A 22460-nucleotide genomic window follows, 5' to 3' on the forward strand; every position below is an offset into this window, starting at 1 on the left:
AGTAGAGGGGCTGTCAGTGGAACAGATAGAAAAGTATAAGGGATGTAACTGGAACAACATAAAAGTTTAATGGTATTTTTATCGAATATTCAATTATACATTTCAGCTTCAAAATGTGCAAGGTATTTGGAAGATACTAGGGATCAAAAACCTGTGCAATGCATCTAATGCAAAAATTGATCTTAGTAGGTTGGGTAAAGCTATGTATTTAAGGCAAAAAATATCATTATTGTTACACAAATAGCTTAGAGATTACAAAACAAGTTAAAATAGCCCTAAGAGCAAAACATCCCAAATAGGACAAACCCAAAAACATCCAACCTAGAAAACTGCACAAACCCCAAATATTTAACTTGGGATCCTTAATAAATTCAAAATTGAGATATCATAAAATAACTAGGTATAACAACCCAAAACATCAGCATACGAAACACCGCTCATTTGATCCTTCTTTTGTAGCTTGAAAGCTAAGCATCGAGCTTCTTGTTCTATTTGCAAGATCTTGTTCCTCATCTTTTGTATTTGAAGACGGATCATACTAATAGAAGTAATCACATCTTTCATTTTTCTGGAACACTAAATTGAGACTAGAAATTTAAGTCAAAAATTGGACAATAAGTACAAAAAGAGAAAAATGGCAACATACATCGTACATCTAACTAAATACTGACTAGGGTTTCCAACGGTTCATAAGATCCTCAAAGGCGACCTTGTTCCATAATGGCAGAAATCAATAGGCCGAGAGGACAAGGAAGTAAAAGAATTTGATATGCCTCAATGGTTTTCCTCTCCCTTCTCCCTCTCCCACACCTCCCTTCTCCTATCAATTTGATTTATGATTTTTTGGATGCAGAAACAATGCTTGTCGGAAAGGAATCATCTGAGGTCATGTGATACCTCACATGTTTCAGAGCATCTTGGCACCCATAAGTGCACCCAGAAGTTGCACCCCACCGGCAACTCAGCAAGTGATGTTAAGGATACCTTGGTCATTATATCACTTTACGAACTTTATGCTATCATATGATTTTCAAAAATGTTGTCCAAGGGAAACGCGGAAACGAGCGGTCAGTCGTCCGGCCCAGAAATAAGCTCAGACCTCCGCTTTACGGTGGCAGCGCTGCGCTAATTCTTCGGATCCCTCCCTCTGGCCACCGTCCATGGCGGCGAGAGACCCCGCGCGAAGGCATCTCTCCACCACCACCCTCTCGTGCCTCGCCGCCCTCGTCTGCCTCACCTCGCTCTTCTTCCTCTTCTCCTTCAGGTCCTCCGTCGTCCGCCAGCCCTCCCGCTCCTCTCCCCGCTTCCTCGACCGCCTCCGCGACCCCTCAGAGCGGTTGTGGCGCGCGCCCTGCAACTACTACGACGGCGCCTGGGTCTGGGACCCGGACTCCTTCGCCCCTCGCTACGACAAGACCTGCAAGGAGATCTTCAAGGGCTGGAATTGCATCGCCAACCACAAATCCAACGGCCCCGATCTGCTCCGCTGGCGATGGAAGCCGTCCAGCTGCGATCTCCCTCGCATCGATCCCCTTCGCTTCCTCGAACGCTACAGGAACATCAGCATAGGCAATTCGTGATCACTCCGTTTCCTTTTTTATGCTAAAGATTAAGTTTTTATTCTAGTTTTTCTTGGTATGATTATGATGCAGCATAGGCGAATTTTGATCATTCTTTTGCTTTCCATTCTATTCTTTCGTTGAAAGTTTGAATCTTTTTTCTCTTTTCTTCGAATTTGCTAACATAACTTTGAATTTTAGTGCAGGATTTGTGGGGGATTCTTTGAATAGGAATATGTTTGTGTCACTGGTTTGCATGCTGAGAGGAGCGAGCAGTGAAGTGAAGAAGTGGCGGCCGGCAGGGGCCGACCGTGGTTTCACTTTTCTTGCGTACAACCTTACGGTGGCTTACCATCGGACCAATCTCTTGGTACGCTATGGTAGGTAAGCAATGCTCATTCGGCAATTCATATAGCGTTCTCGAGTTTATGAGTACTGTACTGTTGAAATGGAGTGCATGCTACTTTCAGTTTACATTCCTTTTGGTTCAGATCTCATTCTCATGTCTGTATTTGCATTGTCTTGGAAATTTATATTCTATGGGTGGAGTAGCTTGGAGCTTGGTCAAAGGAATCAATTTGACATATGATTTCAAACGCAGATGGGAAATTTTTGATTTATTTGATTTTTGCTTGTCTTTATTTAGTCCTCCCCCTCCCCCCCCCGCCCAATTTGTTTATTGTATTTGTTTTGAGGTAGGAGGAGGGAGATTGAGTTAGAGTTGTATTTTTGGCCTGTGCAGCTTTGGTATCACTATCATATATCTTTATATGTTAATAAACACAACCATTTTAACAGACCTAGACTATTGAAGCTTGGCATTGTAGAACGTTCTGGCTACATTCACAACAAGGGTTACTTTATTTCTCTTTCATATTAATGCTGAATTAAAAAGAAAGAATTCCAATTTTGCTTTGTTGCTTCCTTGTTATCAATGTGATAAATCTACCATCTCATTCTGTACAGGTGGTCAGCCAGCTACAATTCAAGTGCATTAGAATCTCTTGGATACAAACAAGGTTATAGAGTGGACGTCGATGTTCCAGATCAGACATGGGCAGAGGCACCTCGCTTCCATGACATTCTCATCTTTAACACAGGACACTGGTAATCATCATTTATCTTTTCATTTTTCTTGTTCCTCTTCTTGCCTTTAAGCATACATTTTGCATGTGACCTCTTGAGAAGTTGGTGGAAGAGTTTGCTAAAATGCCTAAAGGATGTAACTGTAAAATGACTGTGAGATTAAACCAATGTATAGTTTCTGGAATTTCACTCCAAAAATCAGCAGATATTTATTGTTGATGAAGACCATTTATACTCATTAGTTGATGGAGGACCGTCCTGTAAGAGATATGGGCGCATTATTGTTAGGCGTAAATAAAGAAATTAGAAAATTTTATTTTATTTAAAAATTAGAGAATTTTATTTTTATCGAGAATTCTATCTTTATTAGGACTAGAGTTTTGTGAGGACTTTAATATTTTATTTCTATACGGACTTTTATTAAGATTTTGGGTCTATAATACACACTGATATGTAATTGAGAAGACAAATTTTGCATTATTGAGATTTGAGAATATTGAGTTGCCTTCTTCCTCTGATTCTTCCTCTCTTTTCTTGCCCCCTCTTTTTCTTCTTCTTCTTCTTCTCTATCCTCCTTCCATCCTGCGTCAGTTTGGTATCAGAGCCAACCTTGATCCACTACCGCTATTGTAGCATCATCATTGCTCCATCAGTGTCACCTCAAGACCTGTGCTTGTCCACCACACCATCACCAAGGAAGAAAAAAAAAGAAATCATCCAAATCCCTGTTCATCCATCTGCAATCATTGTGCCCATCTGAAGCATCGATCTTTCGCTTTCGGCTGCTCCTGTTCCTCAGGCTCGACTCTGCCCTCTGGCGGCGGAGTTCTTGTCGCCGGCTCTCTCATTGGACTCCCCGATTTTTGAAACCCATCTCTTTGCTTCGACTCCTTTACCTTAGTCGTTGGATCTCCTACTCCACCCTGCCAGACAAGATTAGCCTTAAGGATACTTCCCACCATCAGTTAACCTTGCTCGTGGCCTCTGTCTTGATCCACCCCTCTCGTCGATGCTGTCCTCATATTGCTGCCGCTGTCGGCCTTCGCCATCGACCTCGACCTCCCTCGCCAGTTGGATCGAGTCCGCAGCATTCTAGCCAAGGCCCTTCGCCGCTTGCGCTAGGGCTTCAAAACGAAGCTCGCGAGGAAGAAACCTAACTTGTGGATTCGGGTTCAAACCCATCAAATTCGATCTGCAAGATCTGACCTAGAAGAAGCCTTAGTAGATTTCGGTTTAGATCCTTAAGGATCCAGACTCGGTAAGTACTCTGTGGATCTAGGTTTGATTCACATCTGACTTGCCAACCCAATTAATTTTTTTTGCCACATCATTACTTTTGCCACGTCACCATCTAGTTAGTAGCATGATCATCCTTTCAGCAACCATTGACATATAAGCATAGACATGCAGCCCACCAACGTCATCGGCTTGTGCCACGTCAGCATTAGGAACCAGCCCTAGCTAATTTGGACATGCTGATTTTATTTTTTGTCTATTTTTGCTGATTCTGCCTCTATAGTGAGTTTTTTTTTTGCTAGAAGGTGAAGTAGTGGTTTAAAGTGCTCTTAGCGGGGTAACATCTTTTCTTTTGAAAGTTTGATTGATATCTATTTGTTTAGGTAATCAGTAAATTGCTTTAGTCCAAGTTTAACCTTATCCCTATCTTCAACACTCCCCCCCCCCCCCCCCCCCCAAAAAAAAAAAAAAAAACCAATATTCTTGCATCAAACTCTTATTTGTACCTATTCTAGTTTTTGGACTTTGGCATATCATATGCATTAGACTTATTAGTTTACGTGTGTGCATCATAGTAGTTTAGGAATCTTAATTATTTATTAAATTTTTTAGTCTATCTCTGTATACTTTCATTGCCCTACACTCGAGTGCATCACTCTATGACCAGAAATAAATAGAGTAACCATCCATCTATTATGGACCAAACTATCACAAATCCCATTCCTTCCACTTCTACACCATCATGACATATATACATATATATATATATATATATATTATTTTGAATGAGCTTTCTGAATAATGTTATGGTATTTATTTCAACCGATATTGTTTATCTGATTATCTTTATCTTTAATTTGTTTTATTTATATTGGTGTTGCAATTGTTGATCGGTTGGACATTGAGTTTGAGCATCGGAGTTATTAGTTAGTTTATTTTCTGATACCAATGAATAGTTAAAAATTTTGTAATTGAACAAGTTGGTTATTTGATCATAGTGGATTTACTTCGTTGGATTAGTTGGGTATTAACTGTTGATTTAAATTTATGAAATTATTGAAAATTGTTCATCGTAGGACTTGCATGATTTCTAGAGCATCGCTTTAGGGTTGATGTGGCCGTGTCACGTGGTCGACCCAGGAGACGTGTTCGGAGTGTGATAGTTATGTTTCTAGACATGTTGGAGTTTTACGTAGGAATTCTTATTATAATATGGAGCCTAGGCGCATGAGGATGGGCATGAGGAGGATGAGTTTATAGAGGAGCACCATATTCCTAGGCATTGGTGTAGACAAGACCATAGGAAGCTAGTTCATGATTGTCCAAGTGAAGTCCGTCATAGACTAGTTGATCAAAAATGTTAGATATCATGATAGGTTGATAACCATTCTCCTCCACCTCATAGATACGAGTAGGAGGACACTATTGTCATTACTAGGTTGGTTAAGGAAGTTGTGCGATCTTATAATGGTAAATTAGATCGTGACATCTTATTAGATTGGTTGAATGAGTTTGAGGATTACGTTGATTGGTATTATATAACAGATAGAGAGAGAGAGAGTTCGTTTTGCTAAGATGAAGTTAGTAGGAGCTCCTAAGAAATATTGGCAAGGTGTCTAGCAAAATCTTCAATGTCTAGGTGAAGTGCTTATCACCCAATGGGTAGTCAGGAGATAGAAGTTAATGGAGAAGTGCCTACTTCTTATTATAGGAATCGTTTGTTTGATCAGCTTTTGTACCATAGGCAAACCTCAACTTTGTTCAAATACATGAAGAGATTTGACGAGCTTATGCTTAGGACCAGGATATAGGAAGATCCATTCCATACAATTATGAGATTTATCAATAGGCTTAGGGAAGATATTAAGAGGAAAGTAGAACTATATGTGCCTGATTCTTTAGTGGAGGCTTATCAAAATGACATTGCTATAGAAAGGTCAGTCTAGGGTTGTTTCCTAGATAGCTTCTACATATAGTACTGCTAGGAATAAGGAACCTTAGTCTGTGACTCGTCCTAGTGGTTCCATCTGTGATCCTCATTTTAGTAGTGCAGTGTCATCATTGTCATTATAGGGGTCACATAACTACAAATTGTCCTCAACGAGCTTTAGCTTTAGAACAAGAGTTTGATGATCCATAAGAGGGTGAGGACCAAGTAGTAGATCCCATGGAATATTTTGAAGATGACAAAGAGTTTAAGGATGATTCAGAGGTAGTTGACCACTATTGTGATGTCGTTAGGTGTGTTTTACCTGCTATCGAATTTTCTTATAATAACTATGTTTATAGGTCTATGGTAACAGCCCATCTGAGTGTCTTATGGATATCAACCCTGTAGTCCTATTGATCTTTTTTTTTTGCCATCTGATACCCGTGTTTCCGAACTCGCTGAAAATTTTGCCCAACATATGCATGATTTGTATATAGAGATTAGGCACAAAATTGAGTAACGCGGATTATAAACTTGCTATTGATGTGCATTGTAGGGCTAAGGAGTTTAATATAGGGGATAATATTGGTTCACATTCGTTCAGAGCGATTGTCTAAAAATTCTTTCAAGAAATTACATGTCCGAGCTATTGGTCCAATCCCCATTATTAGAAAACTTGGATCTAATGCATTCTACTTGATTTACCTGATCAAATGAATATTAGTCCTATTTTCAATGTTGAGGATTTATTACCTTACTGAGATACCTTTGAGCCTCTTGCTTGGCTATCTAGTGATCCGAAAGGTACTTCAGTTTCTAAGACACCATATTTTCCTTCATAGTAAGATAAGTGTCACGCCCCGAGCCCGAGGCGCGGCAGACGCCGCACGCCCGCACGGCGGGCCGCGTAGACGTGCAAGGCATCGGATTACATCAAAGCAAATACAGATGTTCAAGACTTTATTTAAGGATTAATAGCAGATGCTTAAAATTGACAAAATACTTAAAATCATTCAAAAGCAGTCTTACAAAATTCCAAAATAACATATGCCAACATAATTCAAATATCCAAACTAAACTAACTAAAATGCCAATAACTGAAGAATCATCGAAATCTCTAACGCACTCCCCAATCCCGTGCGATCAAGCCTCTGGATCTGAAAAATGGAGAATACAGAGTAATGAGCTACACTAGCCCAGTAAGCAACAAAATACTCCAGAGTGGGGTCAGAGCATATCAGATCAAAATACAGGATAATGTTTGAAACAAATCACAAATAATATCATTTTTATTTTTATAAAACTCTGATATCATAATCTCAACATGATAGGCTACGGCCACGTAACCCAGCGGCATGGGTTGCACAGAGTGCCAGAAACCACTATTATTAGTCACCGGTGGAAACGGTGTCCAGAAACCACTATTCTAATCACCGGTGGCGCGATGTCGAAACCGGTTCCTCACAGAATACAAGTCGACAGGTCCAACGTATAATCCCCATTGGCGGGGCCAGAGCAGAACAGAACAGATCATAGCCATGCTGAGAATATATATATAAAAACAGATTTCATAAATTTTTCAGTCATAGTTTACGGATTTCAGAGCAAAATTTTCAAATGAAATGCCAGACCCATTTTACTAAATACAAAACATATTTCAGAATTTAATATATTTATTTGAAAATCACACTTGAAGTATTAAGTCACTTACCTCTTCTCGCTTGATTCCTACTTCAGGTAGACGGATCAGGTTCACCTGTTAAAGTTTAATTAATTCTTTGTTAATGTCAGAATTAAGCAAAAAAAAATTCAAAAATAATATTATTGGACACGGCCCAACAGGGCCCATAGTTAGCCCATAATGGGCATGGCCCGATAGGCCCATATTGGGCACGGCCCAATGGGTTCGGGTTTCGGGTTCCGGGTTTCGGATCCGGGTTCGGGTTCCGGGCTTGGGTCTGAACTGGGCCCAAGTTGGGCCCACAAGGATACTGCCCCACTGGGCCCAACCGGACTGGACTGGGCCGAAGTTGGGCCTGCAGGGGACTGGGCCGAAGTTGGGCCTGCAGGGGACTGGGCCCAAGTTCGGCCTGCAGGGGACTGGGCCCAACGGCCCAGTTTGGCCCGTGATGGGCCTCCTCCTTCCCCAAACCCCCCCCACGAATAGGGGGAGAAGGAGAGACGGAGGAGAGAGGGAGGGCCGGCGGGGTGGCCGGCCTGGGTGGCCGGAGGCTGACGCCCGGTCGACGGCCAGCCGACCGCAGTGGTGGCCGGCGGCCGCTGCGGCGACCGGTGTGAAGGAGCAACCGGGAAGATCTCGGTTTGGGGCCGAAACAGGGAAAGAAAGCATCATGTTATTTGGCATGGGAACGAAGGCAAGGAGGAGGGATGCTCACCGGCGGTCGACGGAGGTGGTGGGTCTCAGCCAAGGGAAGCTCGATCCGGTGTCAAGCGGCGGCGGCGGCGGCGGTGCTTTCCGAAGAGGAAGGAGGTCTCGAAACAGGGGAGGCTCGGATGGTGGTGGTGGTTGATCGGGCGGCACGCCGGCCGCTTGGGAGGTAAGAACAGAGGGAGGAGAGGGAGAGGAGAAGGAGAAGAGGAGGGGGTTCGGTGGTGCCCTAGGGAAGAAGTAGATGGGGCTTTATAGCCCCATCGCAACCGTTCTCCGCCGCGAAAATCGCGGCGGTCAAGCGAGATCCACGGCCGTGAATCGGCCGTGGATGGACTAGGAGGGGCGCCGCGGGACTCTCGCGGCGCCCTTGCCTTGTTTGCCCTTCCGGAGGAGCCGGAGAGGATCGCCCACGCGATCCTCTGTTCCGGCTCCTTCCCCAAATGAATCGGGGCTGAAGTCGGCGAGGGCTGCCGACTTCAGCCCCGTGTCTCACATTCTTCCCCCCTAAAAAAAATTTCGTCCTCGAAATTTAACATACCTTAGCTTGCAAAAAGGTCCGGATATTTTTCCTTCATCTCGTCCTCCAACTCCCACGTGGCCTCTCGTTCTGAGTGATGGCTCCACTGGATCTTAACATAAGGAATCGTGCGCCTCCTCAACACTTGCTCTCTTCTATCAACCACACGTGCAGGCTGCTCAGGATATGTCAAATCTTCTCTAAGCTGCAAGGGAGCCACTTCTACCACATGGCTCATATCTGGAATATACTTTCTTAGCATGGAAACATGAAAAACATTGTGAACTCCAGACAGTGACGGTGGGAGTGCCAATTTGTAAGCCACTGCTCCTACTCTTTCCAGAATCTCAAAGGGGCCGACATAGCGTGGACTAAGTTTTCCGCGTATTCCAAATCGCATCACCCCTTTAGTAGGAGACACTTTCAGAAACACATGATCTCCGACCTGAAATTCCAATTTCCTTCTTCTATTATCTGCATAACTTTTCTGTCTGCTCTGAGCTATCCGAAGGCGTTCCCTGATCAGCTGGATCTTCTCTACTGTTTGTTGCACAATCTCGGGGCCCATAATTTTTCTTTCACCAACATCATCCCAACAGATAGGTGATCTACACTTTCTTCCATATAGAGCCTCATAAGGTGCCATTTGAATACTTGCCTGGTAACTGTTATTATATGCAAACTCAACCAAAGGCAAGTGACGGTCCCAAGAACCTTTCATATCCATTACACAAGCTCTTAGCATATCTTCCAAGGTTTGAATGGTTCTTTCTGATTGGCCATCAGTCTGAGGGTGGAAAGCTGTGCTGAAGCTCAGAGTGGTCCCCAAGGCTTTATGCAAACTACTCCAAAAGTGAGATACAAACCGCGAGTCCCTATCGGAAACAATGGATACGGGTACTCCATGCAACCTCACTATTTGTTCAATGTAGAGCTCTGCAAACTTTTCCAAGGTCATTCCTACTTTGAATGCCAAAAAGTGTGCCGACTTTGTCAATCTGTCCACAATCACCCATATAGCATCATAACCTTTAAGAGTGCGAGGCAACCCGGAGACGAAGTCCATAGTGATGTGTTCCCACTTCCATTCAGGAAGTGGTAGGGGCTGCAACAACCCTGCCGGTCTTTGATGCTCTGCTTTAACTTGCTGACATGTCAAACACCGAGCCACAAATTGTGCAATTTCTCTCTTCATATTATTCCACCAAAATGTACCTTTCAAATCCTTATACATCTTAGTACCCCCAGGATGCACTGTATATCCAGTATTATGAGCTTCCTTCATAATTTCATTCTTTAAATCGGAGTCATTTGGAATACACATTCTGTTCCTGTATCTCAATGATCCATCCTCATGAAGTCTGAATTCTGATTGAGAACCTGATTCAATATCACTTCTAAGCTTTTGCAACTGAGGGTCATCTGCTTGAGCAATCCTGATCTTCTCTATCAAGGTAGGTTGGACACGTAAGTTTGCCAATTGTGCATCGGAGTCATGCCAACATACCTCAATTTCTGCTCTCCTCAGATCTTCCAGAATTTTCCTCTGAGAGGTGAGTAAGGCAGCAATACTACCAGTGGATTTTCTGCTCAGTGCATCTGCTACCACATTAGCTTTTCCCGGATGGTAATGAATAGACAAATCATAATCCTTCAGTAACTCTAACCATCTTCTCTGTCTCATGTTTAGTTCCTTCTGGGTAAAAAGGTATTTCAAACTTTTGTGATCAGTGTACACCTTACAAGATTCACCATATAAATAATGTCTCCAAATTTTTAATGCAAACACAACAGCAGCAAGTTCCAGATCATGAACGGGGTAGTTCTCCTCATATGACTTTAATTGTCGGGAAGCATATGCAATAACCTTATCATTCTGCATCAGTACACAACCCAATCCTTTCTTTGAGGCATCACTGTAGATGGTATAACCTTCGCCACTAGAAGGAAGGGTAAGGATGGGAGCGGACACCAAACGTTGCTTAAGCTCCTGGAAGCTCTGTTCACATTTATCTGACCACTCAAACTTAACTCCTTTACGAGTTAGTCGAGTCAAAGATGCAGCAATAGAGGAAAAATTCTCAACAAATCGTCTATAATATCCTGCTAGGCCCAAGAAGCTGCGAATCTCAGTAACACTATTGGGTCTGCTCCAGTTGACCACTGCCTCGATCTTCTTTGGATCCACATAGATACCCTCTTTAGATATTACATGCCCTAGGAACATCACACTGTCTAGCCAGAATTCACTTTTCTTCAACTTACCATACAACTGCTCTTGTCTTAGGGTTTCCAGTACTAACCTCAAATGTTGCTCATGCTCGGCCTGGCTCCCAGAATAGATCAAGATATCATCAATAAAGACTACTACAAATTTGTCCAGAAAGGGTCTGAACACCCTGTTCATCAGATCCATAAAAGCTGCAGGGGCATTTGTCAGTCCAAAAGGCATAACCAAAAATTCATAGTGCCCATAGCGAGTACGAAAAGCAGTTTTAGGCACATCTTCAGCCCTTATCTTTAATTGATGGTACCCAGAACGAAGATCAATTTTAGAGAATATCTGAGCACCCTTTAACTGATCAAATAAGTCATCAATTCTTGGTAGAGGATACTTGTTCTTTATTGTTGCTTTATTTATCTCTCGATAATCAATACATAATCTCATACTACCATCTTTCTTCTTTACAAATAAGACTGGAGCTCCCCAAGGTGAAACACTAGGTCTGATGAAACCCTTATCAAGAAGATCCTGCAACTGCTCCTTTAATTCTTTCATTTCAGCTGGAGCCATTCTATAGGGGGTCTTAGAGATTGGTGTGGTACTAGGAATTAAATCAATTGCAAATTCAATTTCTCTATCTGGTGGCAAGCCAGGAAGGTCTTCCGGAAAGACATCAGGGTATTCATTCACTACTCGAATATCTTCCAATCTTTGATCTGATTGTCTGGTGTCAACCACTGTGGCAATATACGCCATACTCCCCTTTCTAAGCAGCCGCTTAATTTGCATAGCGGAGACAACTCGAGGGGAGGTATAAGCACCACTCCCCACGAAGCTGAATTCGGTATCTCCGGGGATCTGAAAGTTTACCCCGTTTCTCATGGCAATTAATGGTGGCTAATTGTGATGCTAACCAGTCCATACCGAGGATTATGTCAAAGTCATGCATATCTATAACTATTAAATCAGCAGGCAAGTCTCTACCTACAATCCGAATTGGACAAGTCTTGCAGACCTGATTACCAATCATCCCACTCCCTGCAGGAGTGCTAACATGCAGATCATACTCTAATTGCACACAAGGCAGGTCATGTTTTTGCACAAATGTAGATGACACAAAGGAATGCGTAGCACCAGAATCAAATAGTGTATGAGCATAAACAGAAGCAACTGGCAATGTACCTGACACCACCGTGTTGGATGCCTGAGCATCCTGCTGAGTCAGTGCATAAATACGACCCTGTGTGCGCAGTCTCCCCCCTTTCTGCTGCTTAGGAGAAGAAGGCTGAGCTGACTGAGCCGGAGCAGGAGAAGCTTGCACTTGCTGGTTTCTTGAAGTTTGAGGCCTCTGAACTGATCGAAGGTCCTGTTGAGGACACTCAGCTACTTTATGACCCTGCTGGCCGCATCTAAAACAGGCACCAGATAATCGTCTACAGTGTTCAGTCTTATGCATACCACCACATGCATCACACTTCTGCTTCTCTTGCTGAATAGTCTTTCCATCAGATCCTTGCTTCCCTGATTGCCAAGATTGGTTATGTGATTTTGCAGTTTTGCTAGAATTCTGTCCACTGCGAGCATCATAATCTCTGCTTCTCTTCTTTTGTTTCTTATCTTTGGCATCATAGGTTTCTTTCCAGACAATTTCCAGATTCTTAGCCCTGTCTACCAGATCATCATAGTTTGTGGAGTTTATTGCGGCCAAACTCCGACGTAAGTGAGGCTTCAATCCTTCTTCAAATCTCCTCATCCGAGACTCTGCATCCATGACGAGGGTGGGAGCAAACCGAGATAGCCTGTCAAACTCTGCCTCATACTCATCCACAGTCATAGTTCCTTGATTCAGATTGAGAAATTCCCTCTCTAGCTCCCTCAGGCGACTGGAGGGAAAATACTTGGAGTAGAATGCTGTGCGGAATCTCTGCCAGGTAAGCGCCTCATGCTCGGGTGCCAATGTGCGCTCCACAGACATCCACCAATGATGAGCTCGGTCCTGAAGCATATAGGTGGCAAATCTGACCTTCTCTTCATCGGTGCACTCCATTGCCCTGAAGGCTTTCTCCATTTCATTTATCCAGGTTTCGGCCTCTTGAGGACTAGTGGTGCCTTTAAAAGCCGAAGGTGCCATTCTCTTGAATTCTGCTATACTCCTTCTTTGCTCAGGAGGAGCAACATCCTGCTGGACTGGTTGCTGAGGTTGTTGCCTCTGTTGGCGTACTAACCCGACGACCTCCTCGATCAGTTCGAGCACCCGAGTTTGATTTCCGGCGGCAGCTTCTGGAGTTGATTGACCCTGGGTCCCTGAGTTATGCGGTGCCTCGCCCGCTTGGTTAGTAGGGGCTCTTCCCCGAGGGCCCCTGACCATCCGATTCAGGCTACGGACACGACGAGGCGGCATTCTGATTCAGTAAAAATATATAGATATTATAAAATCATCCAAACAGAATAATACGAAATAGTTAATAAAATAAATAAACATTATCCCCTTATTCTGGTTCCTACCCATCTCTCAACCTTTCTGACGGATCCTACGAATCCTAAAACTTAGGCTCAATATAATTGTTTCAGTTACAATCCCTAGTGATCTTAAACCTGAGCTCTGATACCACCAAATCTGTCACGCCCCGAGCCCGAGGCGCGGCAGACGCCGCACGCCCGCACGGCGGGCCGCGTAGACGTGCAAGGCATCGGATTACATCAAAGCAAATACAGATGTTCAAGACTTTATTTAAGGATTAATAGCAGATGCTTAAAATTGACAAAATACTTAAAATCATTCAAAAGCAGTCTTAACAAAATTCCAAAATAACATATGCCAACATAATTCAAATATCCAAACTAAACTAACTAAAATGCCAATAACTGAAGAATCATCGAAATCTCTAACGCACTCCCAATCCCGTGCGATCAAGCCTCTGGATCTGAAAAATGGAGAATACAGAGTAATGAGCTACACTAGCCCAGTAAGCAACAAAATACCCCAGAGTGGGGTCAGAGCATATCAGATCAAAATACAGGATAATGTTTGAAACAAATCACAAATAATATCATTTTTGTTTTTATAAAACTCTGATATCATAATCTCAACATGATAGGCTACGGCCACGTAACCCAGCGGCATGGGTTGCACAGAGTGCCAGAAACCACTATTATTAGTCACCGGTGGAAACGGTGTCCAGAAACCACTATTCTAATCACCGGTGGCGCGATGTCGAAACCGGTTCCTCACAGAATACAAGTCGACAGGTCCAACGTATAATCCCCATTGGCGGGGCCAGAGCAGAACAGAACAGATCATAGCCATGCTGAGAATATATATATATAAAACATATTTCATAAATTTTTCAGTCATAGTTTACGGATTTCAGAGCAAAATTTTCAAATGAAATGCCAGACCCATTTTACTAAATACAAAACATATTTCAGAATTTAATATATTTATTTGAAAATCACACTTGAAGTATTAAGTCACTTACCTCTTCTCGCTTGATTCCTACTTCAGGTAGACGGATCAGGTCACCTGTTTAAAGTTTAATTAATTCTTTGTTAATGTCAGAATAAGCAAAAAAAATTCAAAAATAATATTATTGGACACGGGCCCAACAGGGCCATAGTTAGCCCATAATGGGCATGGCCCGATAGGCCCATATTGGGCACTGGCCCAATGGGTTCGGGTTTTCGGGTTCCGGGTTCGGATCCGGGTTCGGGTTCCGGGCTTGGGTCTGAACTGGGGCCCAAGTTGGGGGCCCACCAAGGATACTGCCCACTGGGCCCAACCGGACTGGACTGGGCCGAAGTTGGGCCTGCAGGGGACTGGCGAAGTTGGGGCCTGCAGGGACTGGGCCCAAGTTCGGCCTGCAGGGGACTGGGCCCAACGGCCCAGTTTGGCCCGTGATGGGCCTCCTCCTTCCCCAAACCCCCCCCACGAATAGGGGGAGAAGGAGAGACGGAGGAGAGAGGGAGGGCCGGCGGGGGTGGCCGGCCTGGGTGGGCCGGAGGCTGACGGCCCGGTCGACGGCCAGCCGACCGCAGTGGTGGCCGGCGGCCGCTGCGGCGACCGGTGTGAAGGAGCAACCGGGAGATCTCGGTTTGGGGCCGAAAACAGGGAAAGAAAGCATCATGTTATTTGGCATGGGAACGAAGGCAAGGAGGAGGGATGCTCACCGGCGGTCGACGGAGGTGGTGGGTCTAGCAAGGGAAGCTCGAATCCCGGTGTCAAGCGGTCGGCGGCGGCGGCGGTGCTTTCCGAAGAGGAAGGAGGTCTCGAAACAGGGGAGGCTCGGATGGTGGGTGTGGTGTGATCGGGCGGCACGCCGACCGCTTGGGAGGTAAGAACAAGGGAGGAGAGGGAGAGGAGAAGGAGAAGAGGAGGGGGTTCGGTGGTGGCCCTAGGGAAGAGTAGATGGGGCCTTTATAGCCCCATCGCAACCGTTCTCCGCCGCGAAAATCGCGGCGGTCCAAGCGAGATCCACGGCCGTGAATCGGCCGTGGATGGACTAGGAGGGGCGCCGCGGGAGGTCCCGCGGCGCCCTTGCCTTGTTTGCCCTTCCGGAGGAGCCGGAGAGGATCGCCCACTAGCGATCCTCTGTTCCGGCTCCTTCCCCAATGAATCGGGGCCTGAAGTCGGCGAGGGCTGCCGACTTCAGCCCGTGTCTCACAATAAGATTGAAGCTGTTTTGGATAATGAGATTGTTACTTCTTCTTATGGCGGTTTCTATTGTTATCTTGTCCAATGAAAGGCCACTCTTCATCTGATGCTTCTTGGATTATAGAGGACACATTTCGCGCTTTGGATCTAGAGCTTTTCGAGTGGTACTTTGCGGTCAAACTTGCTGGAGTCAAGTTTTTTCCAACTAGGGGAGTATGATGGAGGACCATCCTATTGGAGATCCTAGGTGTATTGTTAGGCGCAAATATAAGAATTAGAAATTTATTTTATTTGAAAATTAGAGAATTTTATTTTATTGGGTCATCTATTTTTCTTAGGACTAGAGTTTTGTTAGGACTTTAATATTTTATTTCATACGGGACTTTTATTATGATTTTTGGGGTCTATAATACCCACTGATATGTAATTGAGAAGACAAGTTTTGTATTATTGAGATTTAAGAATATTAAGTTGCTCCTCTCTCTTTGAATTCTTTTCTCCTTCTTCCTCTCTTTTCTTCCCTCTTCTTTTTTCTCTTCTTCTCTCTCCTCCTCCTTCAGTCTTGCGTCATTAATATCTTGGTGAGTTTGAGGATATTTATCCTGTTCTATAGGTTTGGGAGGTTCTCTAAAGGGTTATACTTAACAAGGATTATGTTATAAGTCTATTTTTAATTTTGGTCAGAAGGAAATTTGTATTTGGTGAACAGCTTGGAGACCATTAGATGTGTGTTGTGTGCTTCAACGGTAATCTGAATTGATTTGAGATACATCAATACTATGGCAAAAATTATTTTTCTTATCTGATATTTCCTTGTTGATTATCATTTATAGTAGCTTTGGCTGCCCAATGGAATATCTAATTCATCTTTAATTCTTCAAATGAGCTGGATATTGTTGTTTGATATCTTTCTTTGAGTGACTTTAGATTACATTCTTCTCAGGCACATTTCTGAGGAATGTGTTCCCTTTTATTGATATTTCTGAAATTTGGACAAAGAGAAAGAATCCAGGGTCTAGGAATTTATCAATTTATCATAGATGTCCGAGTTGTGCAGGATACTTAACCTTTTTGTTTCTCTAACTTTGATATGGATTAAGTTGAGCAGCTTTGCTAAATCCTCCCTCAATATGCTAATATTCAAGATTCGCCATTTTGGTTACGGGATCCTGTATTAGTACCGATTCTATTACCAATATCAGTAATGCGGTACGGTACGAAATAGAGGGCGTACTGAGTATCGGTCGGCTACGAGACTGCATACGGTACAATACCAAACCGCTACGAACGAATCTTGCTAATATTGGTTTGTGGACTCCTGGTGGATCTGTGAGCAAACCTTTGCCAATTTGTTTGTCTTTTCGCATTTTCATGGTTGCTCCATTGATTTGAGGCTAGATTAAGGATTTGAATAAACACAAATATAGAAAGCTGCCGAGTAGTTGACTACAATCAGTGGAAGGATGCTTGATGAATGCGATCACTATTAGTTTCATATCTTCTGGGGTCTTTTGGCATATGGTATAGAGAATCAAAGAAATTAGTTCATTCTTTTGGTCCATGAAAATATTCAAGTTGATGATAAACTAGTAAATTGGAAATTTGACTTTTTCCCTAATCCTCATTTTTCCATGATAGAAATTCTATGCTAAAGAAAGCTAGATATTATTTTTTCTTTTCTAGATATGTGATTTCTCTAACTTGAGGTGTATTGCTTGAAATCAAGGTCCGCCGTACTGGGTCCGGTAGGCGTACCGGTTGCCTACCGAACCGGTACGGGCCGGTTCGTACCAGTGCTCCGGGCGGTACGAACCGGGAAGCTCTTTCCCGCCGGAACCGGGGAAGAAGAAGAGAACCAGAGAGAGCGCGGGAAAGAGAGGGAGGGAGCCCACCTTCGGCCGCCATCGGAGAGCCGCGGAGGGGCGTCGGAGGCCGGTGGGGGGCGGCGGAGCCCGGCGGGGGACGGGGGAACCCGCGGGGGCGCTGCGGAGGCCGCGGGCCGCGTTTTTTAATTGGGAATTTTAAGTGAAGTCGGCAAACGGCAAACCCGATTTGCCGATTTCACTTAAAATCCCCAAATTAAAAAACGCGGCCGCGGCCTCCTCCGCCGCCCCCCACCGGCCTCCGACGCCCCTCCGCGGCTCTCCGATGGCGGCCGAAGGTGGGCTTCCTCCCCTCTCTTCCCGCGCTCTCTCTTTTTCTCCTCGTCTTCTTCGTCTCCGGCAAGGAACCGGCCTGTACCGGTTTCAACGGCTCCGACGTACCGATAGCTGGCCGGACCGGTTTTGTACCGGCCCGTACCGGCCGGTACGGGCCGGTTCGGCATACATTGCTTGAAATCATGTTTCCAGAGAGCCTGAGTTTGTTCTTATTTTTCAATTTTATTTTGCATGTCTCTTTGGGTAGGCCTCAAGATATCTTTGTTGTTTTTTCCTTAATGATTTTCTTTAACAAGGTTCTCCCATTATTTTTGGTTGGTTGTCCATCAGATTGCAAATGTTTGATTATTGTAAATTCTACTTCCAATTAGCATCTTTAGGTTCATTCTAATAGTTTCTAGTTCATTACTATTGGTTCAATAAGGTTATAAGATAGATTGTTCGTTCATTTTTGTTGTTCTTAATGTTTCGTTTTGTTTGATATACTTTTAGGTGGTTGGCTCCTTCAAAATTTGATCCTGTTCAGTCACCGATGCTTTTCTTTGAGAAGGGTTGCCAGTATTGCCTCCTGTATATCCAGAGATTGGCTTGGATATGGCTTTGAAACATATGGTATGACTACTGATCCTTTTTTAGTTTGTAGAAATATTAATGCTTCATAAGTTGATTGGTAATTCAATTTACGCATGCCAATTTTAGTGGGCAGTGCTTGATATCCTTCTAAGGCATAAAGGAAAAAAATTCCTACCTCTTGTCATTTTTCAAAGGAGACGTGATATATGCATGTGCCTGTATGCTGGTGTTATTGTTTTGGGAGCGCGGGGGGAGGGGGGGATGTTAGTTAATCAAAATCGTTGAATAAAAACTTTGCATTTGAGTGCAAAACAATGCTTGCATGAGCATATGCTATATTAAATCTAATACATCTTGCAAGTGAGAGGACATCATGTTGGAAATTTCTTTCAAGTGAGTTATCCCGACTTTTTGACTTTTTTGATTCTTAGATTTTTTCAAATGATCATAAATGGAGACTTTGAAAATGGGAGATGATCACTTCATTGCTTCATTAAAATGGAATCTTACATGATGGCTTTTCAATGGAGGTCTATAAATTGTCTGCTGATGTGTTCTAAGGATCTGTTGCACATTATTGTGCTTTATGTGTGCACAAGCATGCACCAGTAACTCTTCTCTTTCCTTCTTTTCCCTTTCTTCTGCCTGCCCACTTCTATGAAATTTTTGAACGTCTGTATTTTGGAACAGAAATTATAATGTGGAAAGAATGGTATTGATGCAGTAAAGTTCTTCCGTACTCAATCTCCAAGGCATTTTGAGGGTGGTGATTGGAATAAAGGTGGTTCATGTCGACGAATACAACCACTGTTGCCCAGACAGGTATATTCTATTGTATGAGATCTGACACTTTTGTCAATTAGATCCATTATATATATATATATATCTATATGCGCTTGCAATGGCATTTGGTTAGTAAATTTGTTTGCAAATTTCCTATATGCATTTCAATTTTTTTTTGTTAAAAGATAATATCTATCACGTCCATTTAATGCAATGCTATTTAAATGCGAATTGGTGCTAGGCTGTTGGCTTCTTGTTCATACTATTAGGGTATTCTGAAAGTGGGCATTAACCCACTATTATTAATAGTTAGTAACACTTGTAATATTTTCTATCATGAAAATGGTCAAGTCGACTTCATTGTTCTATTTTGCTCGTAATTCTATGGAACATCTTCTTTCTTTTTCTCTTTTTTTTTTTTCTTGATAAAAGGAGGGAGACCACCCGTACTATAATTACCCAAGTCCAGACTTTCCGGGGGTGACCATCCAAGAATGGACCGCTAGAATTTCTAGTTGCGAAGCAGAGGTGTGTGATCACTGGGGCAGCCCCAGTGCACAACATCCCCTTTGTTCATGTCATGCTTTTTCACTAACATTTACACCATTAAAACTTACAGTATTATAATTTAATATGCATTAATTTTCTTGAAGAAGTTAGAGTTTGTTCATTAATAAATTTAACTCCGCTTTGATGACAGACGCAAGTGATCTTTGATTGTCCCATCCATGAGCTAGAAAATATTATGTGGGAATAGTTCTTTTGGAGTCGCTGACGCCCCACTGTTCTTTAAGCAAGGATGGCTCAGGGTAACATAAGTTAGGAGATAGCCCAGATAGGCCAAGTTTTTCACTTATATGCTAGTTTGTTGTAATTATCTTGTAAGCAGAACTGGGGAATTTCATAAGGAAGTGATATTCACCTCATCTCTCCATGTATCAAGGCCTCCATCATGGGATAACTCCGACGTCCCAATACCTCTCCCCTAAAAAGTTGGAAGCAACATTGGCACATTGCCCTGTGGGAGAGTACAATTTCATGTGCAGCAAAAAGAATGATCAGTTGGCTTCAGATGGTCAAGCAGAACCTGAATGCTTCTTTGCTTTCACTTCATATTGTTTCAGAGTTGTGAATAACATTGACATGGTTCATGGGTATGGGTCCATCCTTTCTGACAGCTGCATGGCTTTTGGGTCCAAAACCAATGCCCAGGGATATCACGTGGAGTAGGAGCTTTTATGCGCAGCATGGTTTAAGATCGTGGACATTGATTTTTGATATTAGAATGACCACTTTCCGTACATGCACATATAAATAAAGCCACGGCAGCAAAGTCTAGGGTTGAGAATATGGTCCAGTATCGATCATTATGAGTTGTTTAAATTTGCCTATCTTTTTGTGGCATTATAGTTCTGTTTGGCTGGGATAGTAATTGAGCACCTCTCCTTCAAACATTACAGATATTGTAATCTCAGTAAATGAAGAAAATGGTATAGTGGGTGAAAGTATTAGAAAGTGAAATTGTTAGAAGATGTGACTTGTGAAAAGGGGTCATATGGACATACTGACAAACTGAGGCACTTAAAGAGTATGCCTGGGATGTGGAACCATTTTGGGTCCTAATGTCAAGTCATTTCCTACCATTTATATGTGCAGACCCAACTGCACCACCAGGCTTGGCCAAAATGCTGATATCTCTGCCCAGCGGGGCAAACCACCTATTTATCCACTTCTTCCACACATAGTCATGCCATCCTTGATTAAGTCCTAATCTTTTGAAGCTGGAAGAGAGACATTTTAGTTCTTGTGAGACTGCTATAAGTTAAAAGATTATTCTAGTTTAACGATGATTTGATGGCTGGTACACGTAGTAATATATTCCCATGGGAAATGATTAAAACAATTCCTTCAACAGCATTGTCTTAATAGTGCATGGTCTTGGAGTGTTTTGGAGATGAAGTGATAAACATGATTCTCTGGCATGTCTTTCTTCTTTCTTGGTGTTAAGTCTTTTTCTCTAATATCCTCATCTGCCTAATATTATTTATTCCTTCTTATAAGTTTTGTTTGAAGTTTCAATCTCCGATCTTAATGTAGAGAAAATGATAGGCACTTACATGCAAGTTTTTTAAATGCCGTAGGACAGGGCCATCCCAGTTGTTCTGTGGAATAGGACATCCTGTATTTTGACACCTGATATGGTGGATATCTTGTCCATCCTGACCATTTCCCGAATTGTCCTGTCTTGACACTTAGGATGGTGCCCCATCCTGACATTTGGAATGGCGAGATATTCCGCTATCCACTGATATTTAAAACCTTGCTTACATTGTAGTTACCCAGCAACCCCCACTATCCATTGATATCTAAAAACCTTGCCTACATGGTAGATACCCTGCAATTGATGAGAGATGAAGGGGCCCCATTATTACATATTGGATTAAAATTTAATGCTCCATGATAACTTGTTATTCTATGAAGTTAGGTTTGTAGAATTAACAATTGTGAGATATATTTTTCATGCCAGGTCGAAAAATCTTCTTTTTTCATTGTAGAGAACAATGGGACTAAATGTGGAGGCACGCCTCATAAATCAGCCACTGTACAAAGGCCCTAAAAGGTCAAGCTTTCACATACTGGACGTTACACATATGAGTGAATTCCAGAGCAGATGCTCATCCTTTCAACCACAGGCGGAACAAAGCATGAGGATTGCTGCACTGCGTGTTTGCCTGGATTGACAGATAACTGGAATCGATTCTACTTGTAGCACATATGGAGGACATGCGAAGTGATTGTAGTCATTTTTTTTGTTTCACCACGGTTCATGGATGCTTTAAATGTTGCTCACAAATTGGCGGCTATTGTCTCATCAGGATGCTGAAGGAATGAATTCAAGTGTACTTCCAGAATTTTCTTGAGGACCACTTCATGCAGAAATCCTTGAAGACAACCAAGCTTCCTATCTTATTGCTCAAATTGCAATCTCGTTCTGTGTCATGATAACTTCCTTACAGAACTATCCTCCATCATTTGATTAACTTTACAGTGAATGTACTGCACTGAATGCTTAGGTTAAGGTGCGAGCAAAAGTTTTGAGAAAGGAGTTCTTCTCAACAGTGTAATTATAACTTGAGGCAACTAAACATAACAATCAGGGCTCCCAATTGTTTGGGCTCGTTTGTCCTATCTTTTTCGGCTAGTCATGCCTAAGGGGCTTCATGCATGTTATAAAATTCTTTCCAATCTTTTTCCTACAATTTCTATTCATATTCTCTTTTGACATTTAAATGCATATCCCAGCCCATCTCCTTATTTTGAGGCCTTAATTAAGATTTTTTTTGCGTTAT

The 22460-nt window shown here is 42.9% G+C and overlaps 1 protein-coding gene across 1 annotated transcript; it reads left to right on the forward strand.

Annotated features, from left to right (window-relative positions):
- The first annotated feature begins 1023 nt into the window (after positions 1–1023).
- LOC103713535 (protein trichome birefringence-like 13) lies at positions 1024–22370 on the forward strand. Its single transcript, XM_039116385.1, is given in 9 exon segments — positions 1024–1569; positions 1766–1943; positions 2526–2666; positions 18247–18305; positions 18308–18366; positions 19018–19161; positions 21666–21773; positions 21775–21792; positions 21794–22370. Coding segments are annotated over 9 exon segments (1203 nt in total). The 5' UTR covers positions 1024–1160; the 3' UTR covers positions 21881–22370.
- Positions 22371–22460: the final 90 nt, after the last annotated feature.

Source organism: Phoenix dactylifera, unplaced genomic scaffold (assembly GCF_009389715.1).
Source record: "Phoenix dactylifera cultivar Barhee BC4 unplaced genomic scaffold, palm_55x_up_171113_PBpolish2nd_filt_p 000089F, whole genome shotgun sequence".
Lineage (NCBI taxonomy): Eukaryota > Viridiplantae > Streptophyta > Magnoliopsida > Arecales > Arecaceae > Phoenix > Phoenix dactylifera.